Here is a 14,470-nt window from a genome sequence, read left to right on the forward strand (position 1 = left end):
CCGAGCTTGGCAGCTAGCGAGAAGAAAAAACCCCGACCCTTCACAGACTGTTTATCTTTACTGCGTTTTCAAACTGTTTTTTCATTTATTTCTAAGCTTTTATCGGCACATTGGAAGTTGGATACAAACGGGAACTAACGCGATTCAAACCTTCGGACGTTGGTTGGAAGCTTTTTGGAAGAGCAAGGTGCTTCTTCTTTATTTTGTATAGAGGCAGGCATACGGTTAGCTAACGGTAGCTGTCGTGGAGAAGAGAACCAGGGCTACGCAGCGAGTAACGCTAGGTCAACAAGGGAGAACCGGGAGGACCACCATCGCCACGGGGAGTCGGGGCCCGAGAGGGAGCCTGCCAGGCCCGCGGCTTGATGCACCCTGCCTGCTTCGCCTTAGCCGCAGTCCGAGATGGGGGAGACCAAAATTATCTACCACCTCGACGACCAAGAGACGCCGTATCTGGTGAAACTGTCGGTACCAGCGGACAAAGTCACTCTAGCAGACTTCAAAAATGTCCTCAAGAAACCAAATTACAAGTTCTTCTTCAAATCTATGGACGATGACTTCGGGTAACTTGTTTTAAAGGGTTTATTGTGTTTAACATGGGACCAGCGCAACCCCCCCTCAGGTTTTTTTTTGTTTTACGTTAGTGCAGCTAGATTTACGTTAACTTGGTTGTTACTTCTCTCCGCTGGCTTGTCATCAGCTTTAACGTTACCTGGCTGCCGATCGTTAGCTAGCTTCTTGCATTGCAGTTCCTTTGTTAGCTAGCTTAGCTGCTAGCGACGAGCTCGCGGCGTTAGCAGGTCTGGTCAGCGTCCCGACCCCGTTTGTTTACATTGCTCGTGTGACTAGCCTGTGCCTCGACTTTGTGTGACCAAGTTTGGTCTTTGTCAGTTTCACGAACCCCAATGAAAGTCCCGACTGGCATGTAAAGTTATATTAGGTAAAGTGGTAAACGGGGGTAGTTGATAACACTGATAATAACCGGTTAATGCTGTCAGTGGGTGCTTAATGTAGTTATGGTACTTTTCTGGGCGTAATGTCAGGATGCAAACGGCCAGTTTCAGTTAGTCTGTGAGTCCAGCAGGCCCCCGCTGTTGTTGTCTATTAGCCTGAGGAATGCAGAGTTGGACACAGGAATGCCCTGTTCATCACCCTGGCAGCTTTATGAGCACGTCCTTTTGTGTTAAAACATAGATGGAAGAGTAGACGTTTTATGTTCCTCCAGACAGTGCCTTCTGCAGGGGGGGGGTACTATTTAAAAGAAAAGATCAGCCAGACTTCCAAAGTTGTTTTTGGCTAAACTCAAACTAGGGTGGGGGCAACAACTTCTTATCATTTGCAAGTGGGAGAGACATGTTTTGAGAGAACCCACAGCTATTCATGCTGTGAAGAGGGATAGGTTATTCTGTAAATAGACTAGGGCTGGGCGATATGGCCTAAAAAAAAAATCTCCGATTTTTTTACAAAAAATCCGATTCACGATTTAAATCGATTTTTTTCCCCCAAAATTTTTTGCAGATGACAGAAGCTGTTGAAAACAATTTTTTCTTTTATTTTGTGATGATTTTCCCAAGTAGGTTGATAAAAATAAAGTGCAAACAAAACCTGAACATTGTAGAAAGGTGCCTGTAGTATACAAAAAGTATTTGGTCACTCTTTTGTTTGCCTGAATCATTTAAATATAAAATTTAATTAAACATAACATTAAATGGCATTAAATAGTAGCCTTCCATTGTAAACAACTGTGCAAATGTAACTTTTTACAGTAAGCTTTTCTAACTGAATACACTGATACAAACACAGCATGAAATAAAATGTATATGACCCTTTAACATTCACATTTTCAAAAGTGCAACATCTGATCTAACATCAACATAACATATTTTGCACAGTAAATAAGTGCATGTAAACAAAATCAAGTGCATTCACAACATAACCAACAGTATTAAACAGTAGTGCATGTTTTTTCTAAATATTTTTTGCCAGGAAGACAAGCCTGTCTACTACCTCTGGCTTCAGGCATGCACGGTGGCATGTAACAATGCCCCCCCCCACACACTGAAAAGCCTCTCAGAGGGGGCACTTGTAGCTGGCACAGAGAGGTATTTCTTTGCTAAAGTACTTAGCCTTGGAAAGTTAAGTTGGTGACGCTTCCACCAGTCAAGTGGATCGGTGTCTGGGTCAACCTGCTGGACCACAGGTCAGTTGTTGCGGAGTAGAATGACATCCCCTCCAGCTCCGCAGAGATCCTTTGGCGTGTACTATTGTACAGCCGAGGCAAGGCAACGTCAGAAAAATGTTTACGGCTTGGTAGCACGTACCTGGGGTCCAAAGCTTTGAGACGGTGAATAAACCCCGGCTTTTCCACGGTGTATATGGGCACCATATCTTTTGCGATATACATCGCGACTGCATCCGTGATGGCTTTCCACCGGGCACTCTTCTTCTCATGCGGAGTACAGTTGGTGAATGTCTCCAAAATGCTGGGTTGTCGTTGTGAGGTGGCGGCGGCGGCGGCCAGCAGTGAAGCTGCTGGCCGCCATTGTTTTAGTTTGTAAACAATGCGCGCGCACTCTACTACGGGAACCCAACGGGGGGGAGGGGTGGGGGCGATTTTCTCGATTTTCAATAAAACACATCGCCTTAAAGCACACATTCGAATTAATCGATTAAATCGATTTATCGCCCAGCCCTAAAATAGACCTTACTCCAAACGGTCGTAGAGATGGACCAACCGGTCAGACTGGAATAGAGACTAAGACCGTCTCACTGACCATCACTATTCACTGTGGTCTGAAAGGCACCGCTAACCATCACTGGTCGTCTGAGGCACTGGTTAATAAATGCATGCCTGGTTTGTTCTTGGTTCTTTCAAGCAAACAGTCTGTTGAAGAATGATTAACTGGAAAGGTTTGCAAAAAAAAAAAAAAGAAATCCAGTCGAATTGGTTAAAAACACACGGGAAGAACCATGTTTGTACAGGAAATACTTTTTATGTTTTGTTAATTTCAGTGCCAATAGCTTTCCTTTTTTTATATCAGGCTTTGATGTATAGACAGACACGTCTTACATATAATGCCTGAACAAATTGCCTTCCTTTGACGTGACTGTCCTCCTGAGATTTTGTTTAGCAGTGCTGAAGTGTACGGTAACATGTTGCTCGTATGCTTTCCTTGATTCGTTAAATATGTTCTTTCCTCAACTTGATTATATATTACCATCAAGTTAATACTGACATCGGCAGCAAAGTATGAAGGAACAGGTTTATCTTTGCAGAAAGGTTTAGGGGATGCATTTACATTTTTTGACTTTATTGCACAATAATCAGCTCTGACATTTTACCGTGGCATTAGGCAATATTGTATATCTCTGACTGGTTGTGTGTCACACCAGTGTTCAGAGTGGACTATTAAATCAGCTTTGGGTTTCCCAGTTGTCAGTCCGTCCTGTCGGAAGTGTTGCCCATCCCCTGCCTCGTGTTTATTGCCCCGAGAGTGCTATTGTGTTGGTTACGGTTTACTGAAACAGCTTTGTTCTCTTTACAGGGTGGTAAAGGAGGAAATATCTGACGACAACGCTAAACTGCCTTGTTTTAATGGACGTGTGGTGTCATGGGTAGGTTCGAAATGCATTCATTGTCATTCAATTTGTCATTTTCTGGCTTGTTTATATTTTGTTGTTGTGCACTTGTCTGTGTTGGCTGTATTTGTGTGGTTAAGTGGCTGCGTGGCAACTGTTTGCGTGCGTGTATAACAATGATTCCCATCTGTTGGCCAGTGACCACGTTGATACTTGGTCTCTAGGGAGATGCCCCATTCGTCTGGGTGATAATATCATTACCACATAATGATCCCACGAGCAACAGACACATACAAACACTCTTTTTCCCTCCTTGTGTGTTTAAAGCACCTTGAGAGAAAGTGAGCTGCAATAATTTTAAAGTAATTTCATACAAGTCTTCACCTATGCTAGTAACGGCACGCAACACATGCCTACTTGCATACATGTACTTGCGTGCAGCATCTCATTTAGAGGCTCTGAGCAGTAATTCTCCCGTCTCCACAACACAAGAGACATCTGGTGCTGCTTCTCCATTCCTCCCCTCCACTTTGAAATTAGGTTAAAACAAGTGAAATCACAGGATAGGCAACAAAATACCCCGTAACAAAGAGCCTCACTGCATGTCCTCGAATAAGAAGATTGAGTCTCACAAGCTGGGGGAAATACAGTTGAGAGAGTGCTCTGTGTATTGATGTGAACGGCTAATGCATTTGGTTAATTTACTACAGTGTGGTTCTAATTAAAGGTTTTATTTGAGAGTCATCAACACAGGGTTATCATTAGATGTTTGAGTTTATAACCCAGTGTGCTCTGTTGTGGTGATTTTCATTCCACTATGTCGTGTGTTGTTGAAATGTTCCATGTACAATGAAACGTTATCTCTGCTGCAGTGTGTCCATTTGTTTGTCTCCACCATTCATCTGTTGTTTCAACCATGTGATTGATTGTTCTCTGGGGTCCGAGGGCCTGGCTCTCTATCGTCACATCATCACAACAGACTAGCACCCTCAATGTGGCCTGTTGTACTTTATAGTCAGCTGACAACCAGATTTTGTCGATCACATTCTTTTTTTTACACTTTTTCTCAGGGCACCTCAACTTTCCTGCAGTAACTACACTCCTGCCCTTCCTGCACACCAACATGTTTTCCCTATAAATGGAACAAACCCGATGAATGTATAAACTGGATAAAAAGCAACCTGTGTAATGTCCGGACAAGTCAAAACAGTTGATGGACAGTCTAGTCAATCAAGACAAAAAGACATTTGCAGGGATCACCTGGGCACTTTTTTACAATCATCTGACTTTTCATAGTCCAGATCATTTATTATTTATGAAAACAAGCATGAATTAACCTGCCCTAATGTGTGTTATGGCCAAACACAATGTATAAAGTAGACAATGTGTAATTAACATGATGGGTGTGGTGACACTGACATGACACAACCTGGGCATGCTGCGTATAAAATTAAATTTTACCAGTGAACTCCAGTTCAAATGTCTTTTTCTGCTCATTACACCGAAGAAACGGTAGTAAAGAAGAATTATAGTCGTAGCTGTGACATAAACAGCAAGCACATGTGAGCTTCTTACCCAACTGTGTAGGCTGCTTTAAGCTTGTTCATGCTTGCATATCATACAAGTAATATGCTTCATTTCTAACATGGACAAGATCCAAGATGCCAAAGAACTACAGAGCTATGGCAGAATGTCGAAAAAGATAGTGAATGAGCCGGACTAATGTTCGCTGGAATCTGCTACAAGTAAAAAGGGAAGACGATGGTAATGTTGAAGGCCGAATGTCATAATGTTAAAATCTATTGCTCATGTCATTTCCCCTGAAAACTCGCTCATGGTCCGTCGGATCCCACTTTTTCCACACTTTGGTTACTTGGGCAACACTGTCAGGTAGACAAATAACAACTTGGCACACAGTCTGTTACAACTCTCTGAAACCACAGCTGCCTTTGGATCAGCAGGAAATGAGTAGACAACAAATAGATTTCTACATTAGTCCCTAACGGTCCATAACTACTGCCGAGCCTGTAGTTAGTGACGACATACCACCCAGTGCTTGGACATGGTGTAGTGTAAACACACCAGGGCTCCGGCGTGGGTCTGCTGCCCACTTGTCTTTCAGTGTTTTCTTTCCCCTGAGTGTTTGCCTCAGTCCTCTGACTGACCTGACTCTCTCGTCTGTTGACAGTTGGTCTCTGGAGACGGGGCCCACACAGATGCCGGCTCCGTGGCAGACAGTACAGAGGCGGCTCCGCCTTTGGAGAGGACCGGGGGCATCGGAGACTCCAGACCACCCTCTTACCAGTCAGTATATTCAGAGATAGTGGGCTGTATTTCTTTTAGTGTGCAAGAGTGCGATTTAGAAATAGAAATTAGAAAAGAGTGAGAAATAACATCTGCCTTTTTCTTCTTCTACTCTTTTATCATTAGATTATCTTCATTCTGCAAGTTAATGTAGAGCACTGGTGTCTCTTATTCATGCTTCCTGTTGCCAGTCTGTTAGATCTTAAATATGCTTCCTAAAACGTGTGTTTTTAGCATTTGTAAGCGCAGTCTGGTTCATCTGCAAATAAAGCAAAGTGTGTAGAAGACACATGATGGAAGTGAGAAAGAAACCAGACTGAGTGAGCGAAGGCTTTATACTCAACACAGTTTGTATTGTGTTTATGACAAGAAGCGATTTTAATATAAACATTTGTTTAAGTGGCTGTTAAATGAGCTCAACGTTCTGGATAACGACGTAGTGTAATTCTCTCTTTTTAACACCAACTCTGCCGTCTGTGCACCGTCTCTGTCTGAAGTGGGGTAGCAGCCAGCGGTCGGGACAGCCTGGACAATGACACGGAGACCGGCTCCATCGTGTCGCAAAGGAGAGAGCGGGAGAAGCCGCGACGGAAACACACCAACGACCACGGTCAGAGAGATGTCCGCTTCCTTTTTCTCATTGACCTGCATTGTGTCTCACAACTCACCGATGTCATTTAACTGGTGGGGGAAATTCAAGGGTTTTACCGTGCACGGGGTGGTTTGCATCAGTAAAATGTGTTGCCACAAATGAAAAGCTTTGACTTGAACTTCCATTCGATATGATCAATAAGGAACACGCAGGGTTTGAAGAGAGTTATTTAGTAACAGGTGACAAGGTTAGATAAGCCTAAAGAGAAGAATCTCACACCTGACTGACACGCTAAGTTCTTATCTTTTGTAACAGAATATGTATATTTTCATGCCGTGTATTCATGCGTCATCCTGACCCTAACGCTGTCCCACTGCAGGTGGAAGGCAGAACGGCTACTCGTCGCGTTCGATTGGACGCGGGGGCCCCGAATACGACAGCTGCTCGTCCTTCATGAGCAGCGAGCTGGAGTCTACTTCCTGTTTTGACTTGGAAGATGACGACGCAACCAGCAGGTCAGACGTCCTGTGTAGCTGTCCAACTTGTTGTTCATTAAGTTCAGTTCCCAGTGAGGAAACAAAGCATTTTGCCTCGAGCAATGTGTCTGCAATTACATATGATGGGGTTTGGCAGAGATTAGCACAGTCTAATTGTCTGGTGGTTTTTGTGGTTACCCCCCCCCCCCCCCCCCCCTCGGGTTCTCCTCCAGGAGTCGTTAAAATATCTGCAACCCACTTTAAAGACTGCTGTTCTCAGTCTTCAGGCATCTACCAGGATGTTTTTTTACCCCCGTTGATGCAGATCTGGAGAACAGCTTCGTCAGTATATGTGAAAGAAATGTCTGGATATTGATGCCACTGATCATACATCTGTCAGGATATAACTTGTAAATGATGTGGGTTGGATGCCGTTAAACAGTTAAAGCTGTTCCTGACTCCTGGCGAGCACCACTCTCATCATGGAAACAGGTTTTAAGGGGCTTTTTATTTATGCAGGTAACATTCGATTTGATGCTGAGACCAGTTAAATGGGGAAACATTTCTCTCCAGGTCTTTTTATTCACACTATGATGTGTCGTGTTTTCTTTTACTTTGATTCAAGTAGCGCTACATATTTGGTCATATAGTACAACCCTTTCCATGTGCGTGTGAATAGTCTCTAAAACAATGAGCTTTCTTCTTTTCTCGTGTTCAGATTTAGCAGTTCCACAGAGCAGAGCTCCTCTCGTCTGATGAGACGACACCGACGCCGCCGACGGAAACCCAAGGCCTCCAATATCGACAGGGTGAGACGGCACACTTGGGACGTACAGGACTGCACATTCACCGCAGGCGTCTTTGTTAAAATTGTCTCCTAGTTTGTGACTTTTGATTCTTCTTTTCATATTTAATGTCTTTCCTCCTAATTGCCATAATTCGTCTCTCCAGTCTTCGTCGTTCAGCAGCATCACGGACTCCACCATGTCTCTGAACATCATCACTGTCACTCTCAACATGGGTAAGTCACACAGAATGCAACTAGATTTGTCGGGATGAATGGAGAGTGCATTTCTTCAGAATAACGCCTCTTTATGAAGTCACACCCTTGGCCCGAGTTCAAACATTTCTTTCACAAGATGGGGAAATATGCAAATGTAGGTCATTTCTTCCATGTTGATGACCTCACCTGTCTTTACTTCCTCCACTTCCCTCTTGAATACACATTGTCTGTTCCTCTCCTCTTCACAGAGAAGTACAACTTTCTGGGCATCAGTATTGTGGGTCAGAGTAATGAGAGGGGAGATGGAGGAATCTACATTGGCTCTATCATGAAGGGAGGAGCTGTGGCTGCAGACGGACGTATAGAGCCCGGGGACATGCTGTTGCAGGTGTGTGTCTGTATGCGTGTGTGAAAGACAAAGAGAGAGCGACAGGTGTGTGTCTGTGCATGCCTGGGACTTGGACCAGGAAAGTGTGTGTGTGTGTGTGTGTCTGACATACCTGTGTACCTGCCTGATATCTTTTACGCAGATGCCCATGTGTAATGGATAACAAAACGCACTGCATGTGTTAGTATTTTGTTACGATTCCTCTTTTCCCATCAGTCTTTGTTAACATTATGATGTTACAGATGTATGTTTACAACCTTTGAGAGATTGTCTTTCTGCCTTTTTTTTTTATCGCCGTAGGTGAACGACATAAACTTCGAGAACATGAGCAATGACGATGCGGTTCGAGTACTGAGGGACATCGTGCACAAACCAGGGTGAGCAGCAAACTGGCACACATGATGCAAGCGTATGGCACACAGAGTATACACAGAAGATGCAAAACATGACTGAATTCGAGTAAAGTTGAAGCTCAGACCATTCTTTGTGTCTGTGTTTTTTTTGACCAGTCCTATTACTCTGACCGTGGCCAAGTGCTGGGACCCAAACCCTCGGAGTTGCTTTGCTCTGCCCAGAAGTGAGTGTTTGTCTCCTCTTATTCCCTTTTGTCCTTTTCATTTCAGTAAATGAATCCATGCAAACTGCTTATCCTACCTTTAATTCAACAGGCGAGCCAATCCGGCCCATTGACCCAGCTGCGTGGGTGTCCCACACGGCGGCCATGACCGGGGTCTACCCTGCATATGCCATGAGCCCTTCTATGAGCACCGTCACCTCCACCAGCTCCTCCATCAGCAGCTCCATCCCCGAGACTGAACGTGAGTCTCGTCACCCGCTGCAGCTGCCTGTTACTGCTTCTTATCACTGTGTTTTTAGTCAAAAAAACTTACATCCCATCATAACTCTTCATCACAGTTTTTGATGTTGCAATGCACATATTCTGCCTCTCTATTGTGTTTTCTCTTGGCTTTTTGTTAGATACAGTTGACTATTCAACCTACTTTGATCGGAGGCATTAAGTCCTCCAGGATTGTTGATACTCTGGATTTTACTTTATGATCATTCTGCTCTCATTCTGGAGCCCCCACCCTCTGTCCTCCATAAAGTGCAGATGTATCCGTGTCTTCCTCAGACGTGTTAGTAAATTTGTGTTAAGCGTGGCCCTGCCCTCTCACTGCATTCCTGCGACTACTCTCCGTTCCAGCTTTTACCTCACAGCCTCACAGCTGCCATCTGCTCAATAACTCTTGTCAAAACTGAGCCATAACTCACGACTTTCATCTTCCATGTAATCTTTGGAAGAACGGGGGGGGTTCCTCTTTTCTCTCAGGAAACAGCGGTCCTCTCTTGACACACTTTCTTGACCAAATTGATATGACCCCCCCCCCCCCCCCCCCCCCAAGTGATCACATGTTTGTTTATTTCTGGCTACAGTTTCTGGTTTACTGGTGCATTTTTCATACACTCTGCATAATGGGACAACTGTATTGGTGCCAGAAGTTATTTAAAGTGCAGCAACAGTGATGTTTTATTGGAGACAAAAAAAAATAATCTAAAATATCAGTTCAGTTGTTGCCATCATTTACTTTTGCCTGTTAACAACTTATTAAAAACTGAAAAATGTAAATCTACAAGTATCGAACTGTCATATGTACAGTACTCACAAGAGAAGATGATCGTACCCCTTTTATTGGGGGTGGTCACAAGGCATTCTGGGAAATAAATGAAATCACTGATTGAAGTGGCGATAGATTAAACAGGTTGAGGGAAACCAAAAGGTAATTAACAAACATTTATTCTCTTCTCTTCTAAGCTCCCTGAGATGATATGTTACGATGTGATCGTGTTCTACGGAGGACATTTCATTCATTATGATCAGGCTTTTGTTGCGGTTTTGTGAAGACCAGTTCAGTTGTAGTCCAATTCAAACAAAGATCCAGCCTCCTCAGTCTGATTCATGATCTGTCGCATTACAGTCCAGACCACAGGAAACCAAATATTAACTCGGGCAAATTCAAAAAAACTGATTTTTTGGAATCGTCAGCGATACAGTAATGGCACGCAGCTGTGCTCTCGTTGATTTAGTAGGAAACACAACAAATACACCAGCGGTTTTGATTCAAAGCAGGTTCAGTGGTGTTAAACAACCAACTCTGACAGGAGGATGTGGTTGAGCTCCCGTGATAACGTGTCTTCTGATCTTTCCCAGGATTCGATGACTTCCACCTGTCCATCCACAGCGACATGGCAACGGTTGCGAAGGCCATGGCCTGCCCAGAGTCAGGTCTGGAGGTGCGGGACAGGATGTGGCTCAAGATCACCATCGCGAATGCCTTTATCGGTATGTCTGTCAAAGCAGAGGGCGTGATCACAGAGTGTCTCAGTGAAAACCTCTCATTTTATTGCTCCAAGTTGCATATCACAGCAGTAGTGTCTTCTTTATTTCATCCAGAAAAAGATGTGGCTTTGTTGCTGACTAAAACAGTCCAGAAGCACCTGTGGACAGATAAATGTCACATAAATATAGATGATTCAAATCATCTTGGATATCATTCTAGATCCTTAAATAGTCATTGAATGTGATGAGCTGTGCCTAAAGTGTGTGTCTTTGTGTCCTCAGGTTCTGATGTGGTGGACTGGCTCTTCCATCACGTGGAGGGGTTCTCAGATCGCCGAGAAGCCCGTAAATACGCCAGCAACCTGCTGAAGGCCGGCTACATCCGGCACACCGTCAACAAGATCACCTTCTCTGAACAGTGCTACTACGTCTTTGGAGACCTCTGCGGCAGTAAGTGGATGCTCAGATCTGCTTTGAGTGTTGTCATTAAAAGCAAGTCTCCATCTCTAGGTGGGGTGGTACTGTGGCAGTCTAAACCCGTCCTTCTTTCTCTCTCTCAGACATGACCCATCTGTCTCTCCATGAACACGATGGTTCCAGCGGGGGCGCCTCAGACCAGGACACTCTCCCCCCTCTGCCTCACCCCGGGGCAGCGCCCTGGCCCATGACTATGCCCTACCAGTTCCCCATTCTACACCCATACGACATGCAACAGCCCTTCCATGGTGGACCAGGCGCTGGCAGTGCAGGAAGCCAGCACAGCGGTGAGTGCCGTTAGAACATACTGACTCTGGGGTATTGGTGGACAACTACAGGATTCATCTTCTCCATCATCCATGTGTATGCTGCAAACACCATGTTGCCAAAGCACATCTTAAGTATGACGCTTCCGGCAGAGCTCACCGGAGGCAAACACAGAAACAGTAAAAAGATGTTCCAGTCTGTAACTGACATGAATTCATGCTAGCTACTGCTGCATTTCTTGTTATGGTGCAAATTTAACCTAAAACATTTTGCTGTGTTCAACATCTGGTCTTATCCAAAAAGGAAAATCAACATAAATTTGATCGCCGCACTTTCTTTCCAGTTCTAGGCCCAGTGCATGTTTTGATTAGCTTACTTCAAAGGCATGAAGGGAATAACTTCGTCATTTGAAGAATGAAAAACATTCCACCCAACAGCTCCGAAGCTGCCGGGTTTACTTGTTTGTTTTGTGTATTTAACATGTGTAGAAATAGAAAACCAGACGTTGTGGTTTTAGGAACAGTTTGCTTACGCAATGAATATATTTACTGACCAACAGCAGCTGGACCCACTTTCTGCAAAACGCATCTTAGATGTCCTATCCTCATTTTTTTTGGTTGCACACGAACATTGAATGTACTGCTAATAGTTAACCAGGTTACAAGATACAACGTGGATTTTGGAGTTGCTATATGGTTATTTTATTGCTTTTTATTCTCTAGCCTTCACAGTTGGTGCTCAGCTAGTCCCGTCTAAAAGACACAGAGAAATAACATGTACCTTTTCATCTGTCTTTGGCAACAAGTATAAATACAAAATCTAAATATCAGAATGTTCCTTTAAGCGTGGAAGCAGGTCTGGTTTTGAATCCGTCAGTCTGAAGAACACTCCTCTAAAGCGAGCAGCCTGTTTGTGGTAATAAAATGAAAACATGTAATTGCCTTCAGTAATGGCTGCGCTGTCTGGCCTGTGAAAGGCAGTGGATGCTCCGTTCGCATGTCTGCATTAGTCATGCAGCTCTCCTGAGAGTCTCCCACAAACTGGGTCACGCCTGCCTGCGTCACTTCACTGGCACCCAGATGGGAGTGAGTGGCTCAAATGGGTCACTCAGATTGAATGAACGAAACGTGTTGTTTGTGTGTGTTTTACGCTTGGATAATAATCGCATCTTCTACTCTGTCCACAGGAAGCAGCGGCTCCAACTGCAGTAAAAACGAGGGGCGGAAGTCCGGCGGCAGTGGCAGCGAAACCGAGGTCAGGAGCCACCGAGCTCCAAGTGAGCGCTCGGCGGCTCCCCCTAGTGAACGAAGCATCCGTAGCGCTGTCAGCCACCGCAGTGCCAACTCCCACTCGATAGCCTACGCTCCGGGGCTCGTCTACGGGCCCCCCGGCCTGCCCCCCCAGCCCCCACTGTCGACTGCCGCACCTGGCGCCCCACCGGGCAGAGAGCTCACCTCTGTGCCCCCCGAGCTCACCGCCTCACGCCAGTCTCTGCGCATGGCGGTGGGCAATGCCGGGGAATTCTTTGTCGATGTGATGTAACACTGGTGTCTTAGGCCAATAAGAAAGTCGCAGATGGGGCTTTATCTGAGAAGGACAGCATGACAGGATACGGGGGAGGGAAGATTGCAAAACAACAACCAAGGCCATGATTCCACTCTCCTAAAAGCAGAAATGGAACTGTTGTCTGTTGAGAGAAAATGTTCCTCTTTCTTTGTGCTTTTCTTCCTCGTAGTACTAGTGGCCATACTTTCTTCAGTGAAGAAACCCCCCCCCCCCTCAAGGTGGAACCAAAGCGCCTTTCTCCGTTTCCGCTCCTCAGTGGGGCAGAGTTTGCGTAAGGACTAAGAGCAAAGAGAGGGAGTGAGACGGTGTAAACCGACAACTGGAGGAAGATGACGCCGCATTTTTCTACACGGATGTTTTTCATTTGTTCTTCTCTTTGCTCTACCTCCCTTATCTTAATACTCTCTGTCCTCCCCCTCTGCTGTTCACATCAAAACTGAGAGCAAGAAGCCTCTTTCCTTCCTTCTGTTCTTTCAATTCCAACTCACTGACCTCTTAACAAGAAAAACATAATAACCCGAAATGAACACTAACTGTTAACCTTATTCAGACTTTTTAAATGTTTGCTTGACTTAAGAGAGAAAGAAATGGAAACATGTGTATGTAGTGCAAGAGAGAGAGACGGTCCTTCTTACTGTAAGAATGCATTTCATTTATTATATATGTAGTTGGTCACAACTAGTTTAATTTTTAAACGCTAAACAGGAGCATCCAGCTTCAAGAGTCATTTTTACACTGCATAACTGCATTTTCATCTGTTAACCCAGAGCATTTTCAGACTCTGTCTTGTGATAATGTATAGTGGGGAAACAAATTCTTACCATGTCTTTCACACTACTCTTTTATCAAGGAAAAAATGTCTTTTTATTTATAAATATAGTTTTATGACTTAACTTTGCTGCTGTGTGTTGTGTTTTTATTTGAGTGTGTACATGTGTTTGTGAAGCCATAATTAGCCATTTCGGGTTTATTTCTTTGTGTTTGTTTTTTCATGGTCTGTGGGGTCATGTTTGCATTTAAAGGCAGTGGAATTCAGACTGTCCAAGATTAGGAATGTGAAGGTTAGGCAATCTGCTGCACAGATGTGTGTGTGTGTGTGTGTGTGCAAGAGATCAGCCTGTGTTCATTTAGATTTGCTTCACAACTGAATGACCTTATGCAAAAATGTTCCCTGTGGTTCTGGGGGAGACTCTTGTAGAGAGGTAGTTTGATTAAACTTGGACAAAAAAAGTAGAGTTGGATCAGATGGACTCTGCATGGCAGAATAAAAAAAAAAGACCACCCACACAACCATTTGCTGAAAAGAAAAATAAATTCCTATTTCCTAATTCCATTCAGTGAAGGTGGGAGTCAAAGAGCAGCTGTCCGATGAGCTAAAGAGGAATACACCGCTGTGTTACTCAAGAACATTTAACTAAGCAAGTTGAATACATGCCAACATGCCCACCGGTCAATTTTATAAAAGGGACTATCCCACCGT

General features: G+C 44.4%; 1 protein-coding gene across 1 annotated transcript; it reads left to right on the top strand.

Annotated features, from left to right (window-relative positions):
* LOC306789064 (segment polarity protein dishevelled homolog DVL-3-like) lies at nucleotides 1-13,888 on the top strand. The gene is made up of 15 exons (XM_079284835.1): nucleotides 1-563; nucleotides 3,546-3,615; nucleotides 5,768-5,883; nucleotides 6,381-6,493; nucleotides 6,855-6,990; nucleotides 7,670-7,760; nucleotides 7,903-7,972; nucleotides 8,203-8,342; nucleotides 8,643-8,719; nucleotides 8,852-8,919; nucleotides 9,011-9,160; nucleotides 10,552-10,683; nucleotides 10,963-11,130; nucleotides 11,241-11,444; nucleotides 12,611-13,888. The coding sequence occupies exons 1-15, from the start codon at nucleotides 403-405 to the stop codon at nucleotides 12,964-12,966; spliced, it is 2,052 nt and encodes a 683-aa protein (XP_079140961.1). The 5' UTR covers nucleotides 1-402; the 3' UTR covers nucleotides 12,967-13,888.
* Nucleotides 13,889-14,470: the final 582 nt, after the last annotated feature.

This window comes from Melanostigma gelatinosum, assembly GCF_949748355.1.
Source record: "Melanostigma gelatinosum genome assembly, chromosome: 15".
Taxonomy (NCBI): Eukaryota; Metazoa; Chordata; class Actinopteri; order Perciformes; family Zoarcidae; genus Melanostigma; species Melanostigma gelatinosum.

Bases quoted from the DNA above. Each gene is read 5' to 3' on its own strand.
- LOC306789064 (XM_079284835.1), top strand. From the start codon at position 403: ATGGGGGAGACCAAAATTATCTACCACCTCGACGACCAAGAGACGCCG. The intron at 6,991-7,669 runs GTCAGACGTCCT...TCTCGTGTTCAG, and splicing joins GATGACGACGCAACCAGCAG to ATTTAGCAGTTCCACAGAGC. The intron at 8,343-8,642 runs GTGTGTGTCTGT...TTATCGCCGTAG, and splicing joins CCGGGGACATGCTGTTGCAG to GTGAACGACATAAACTTCGA.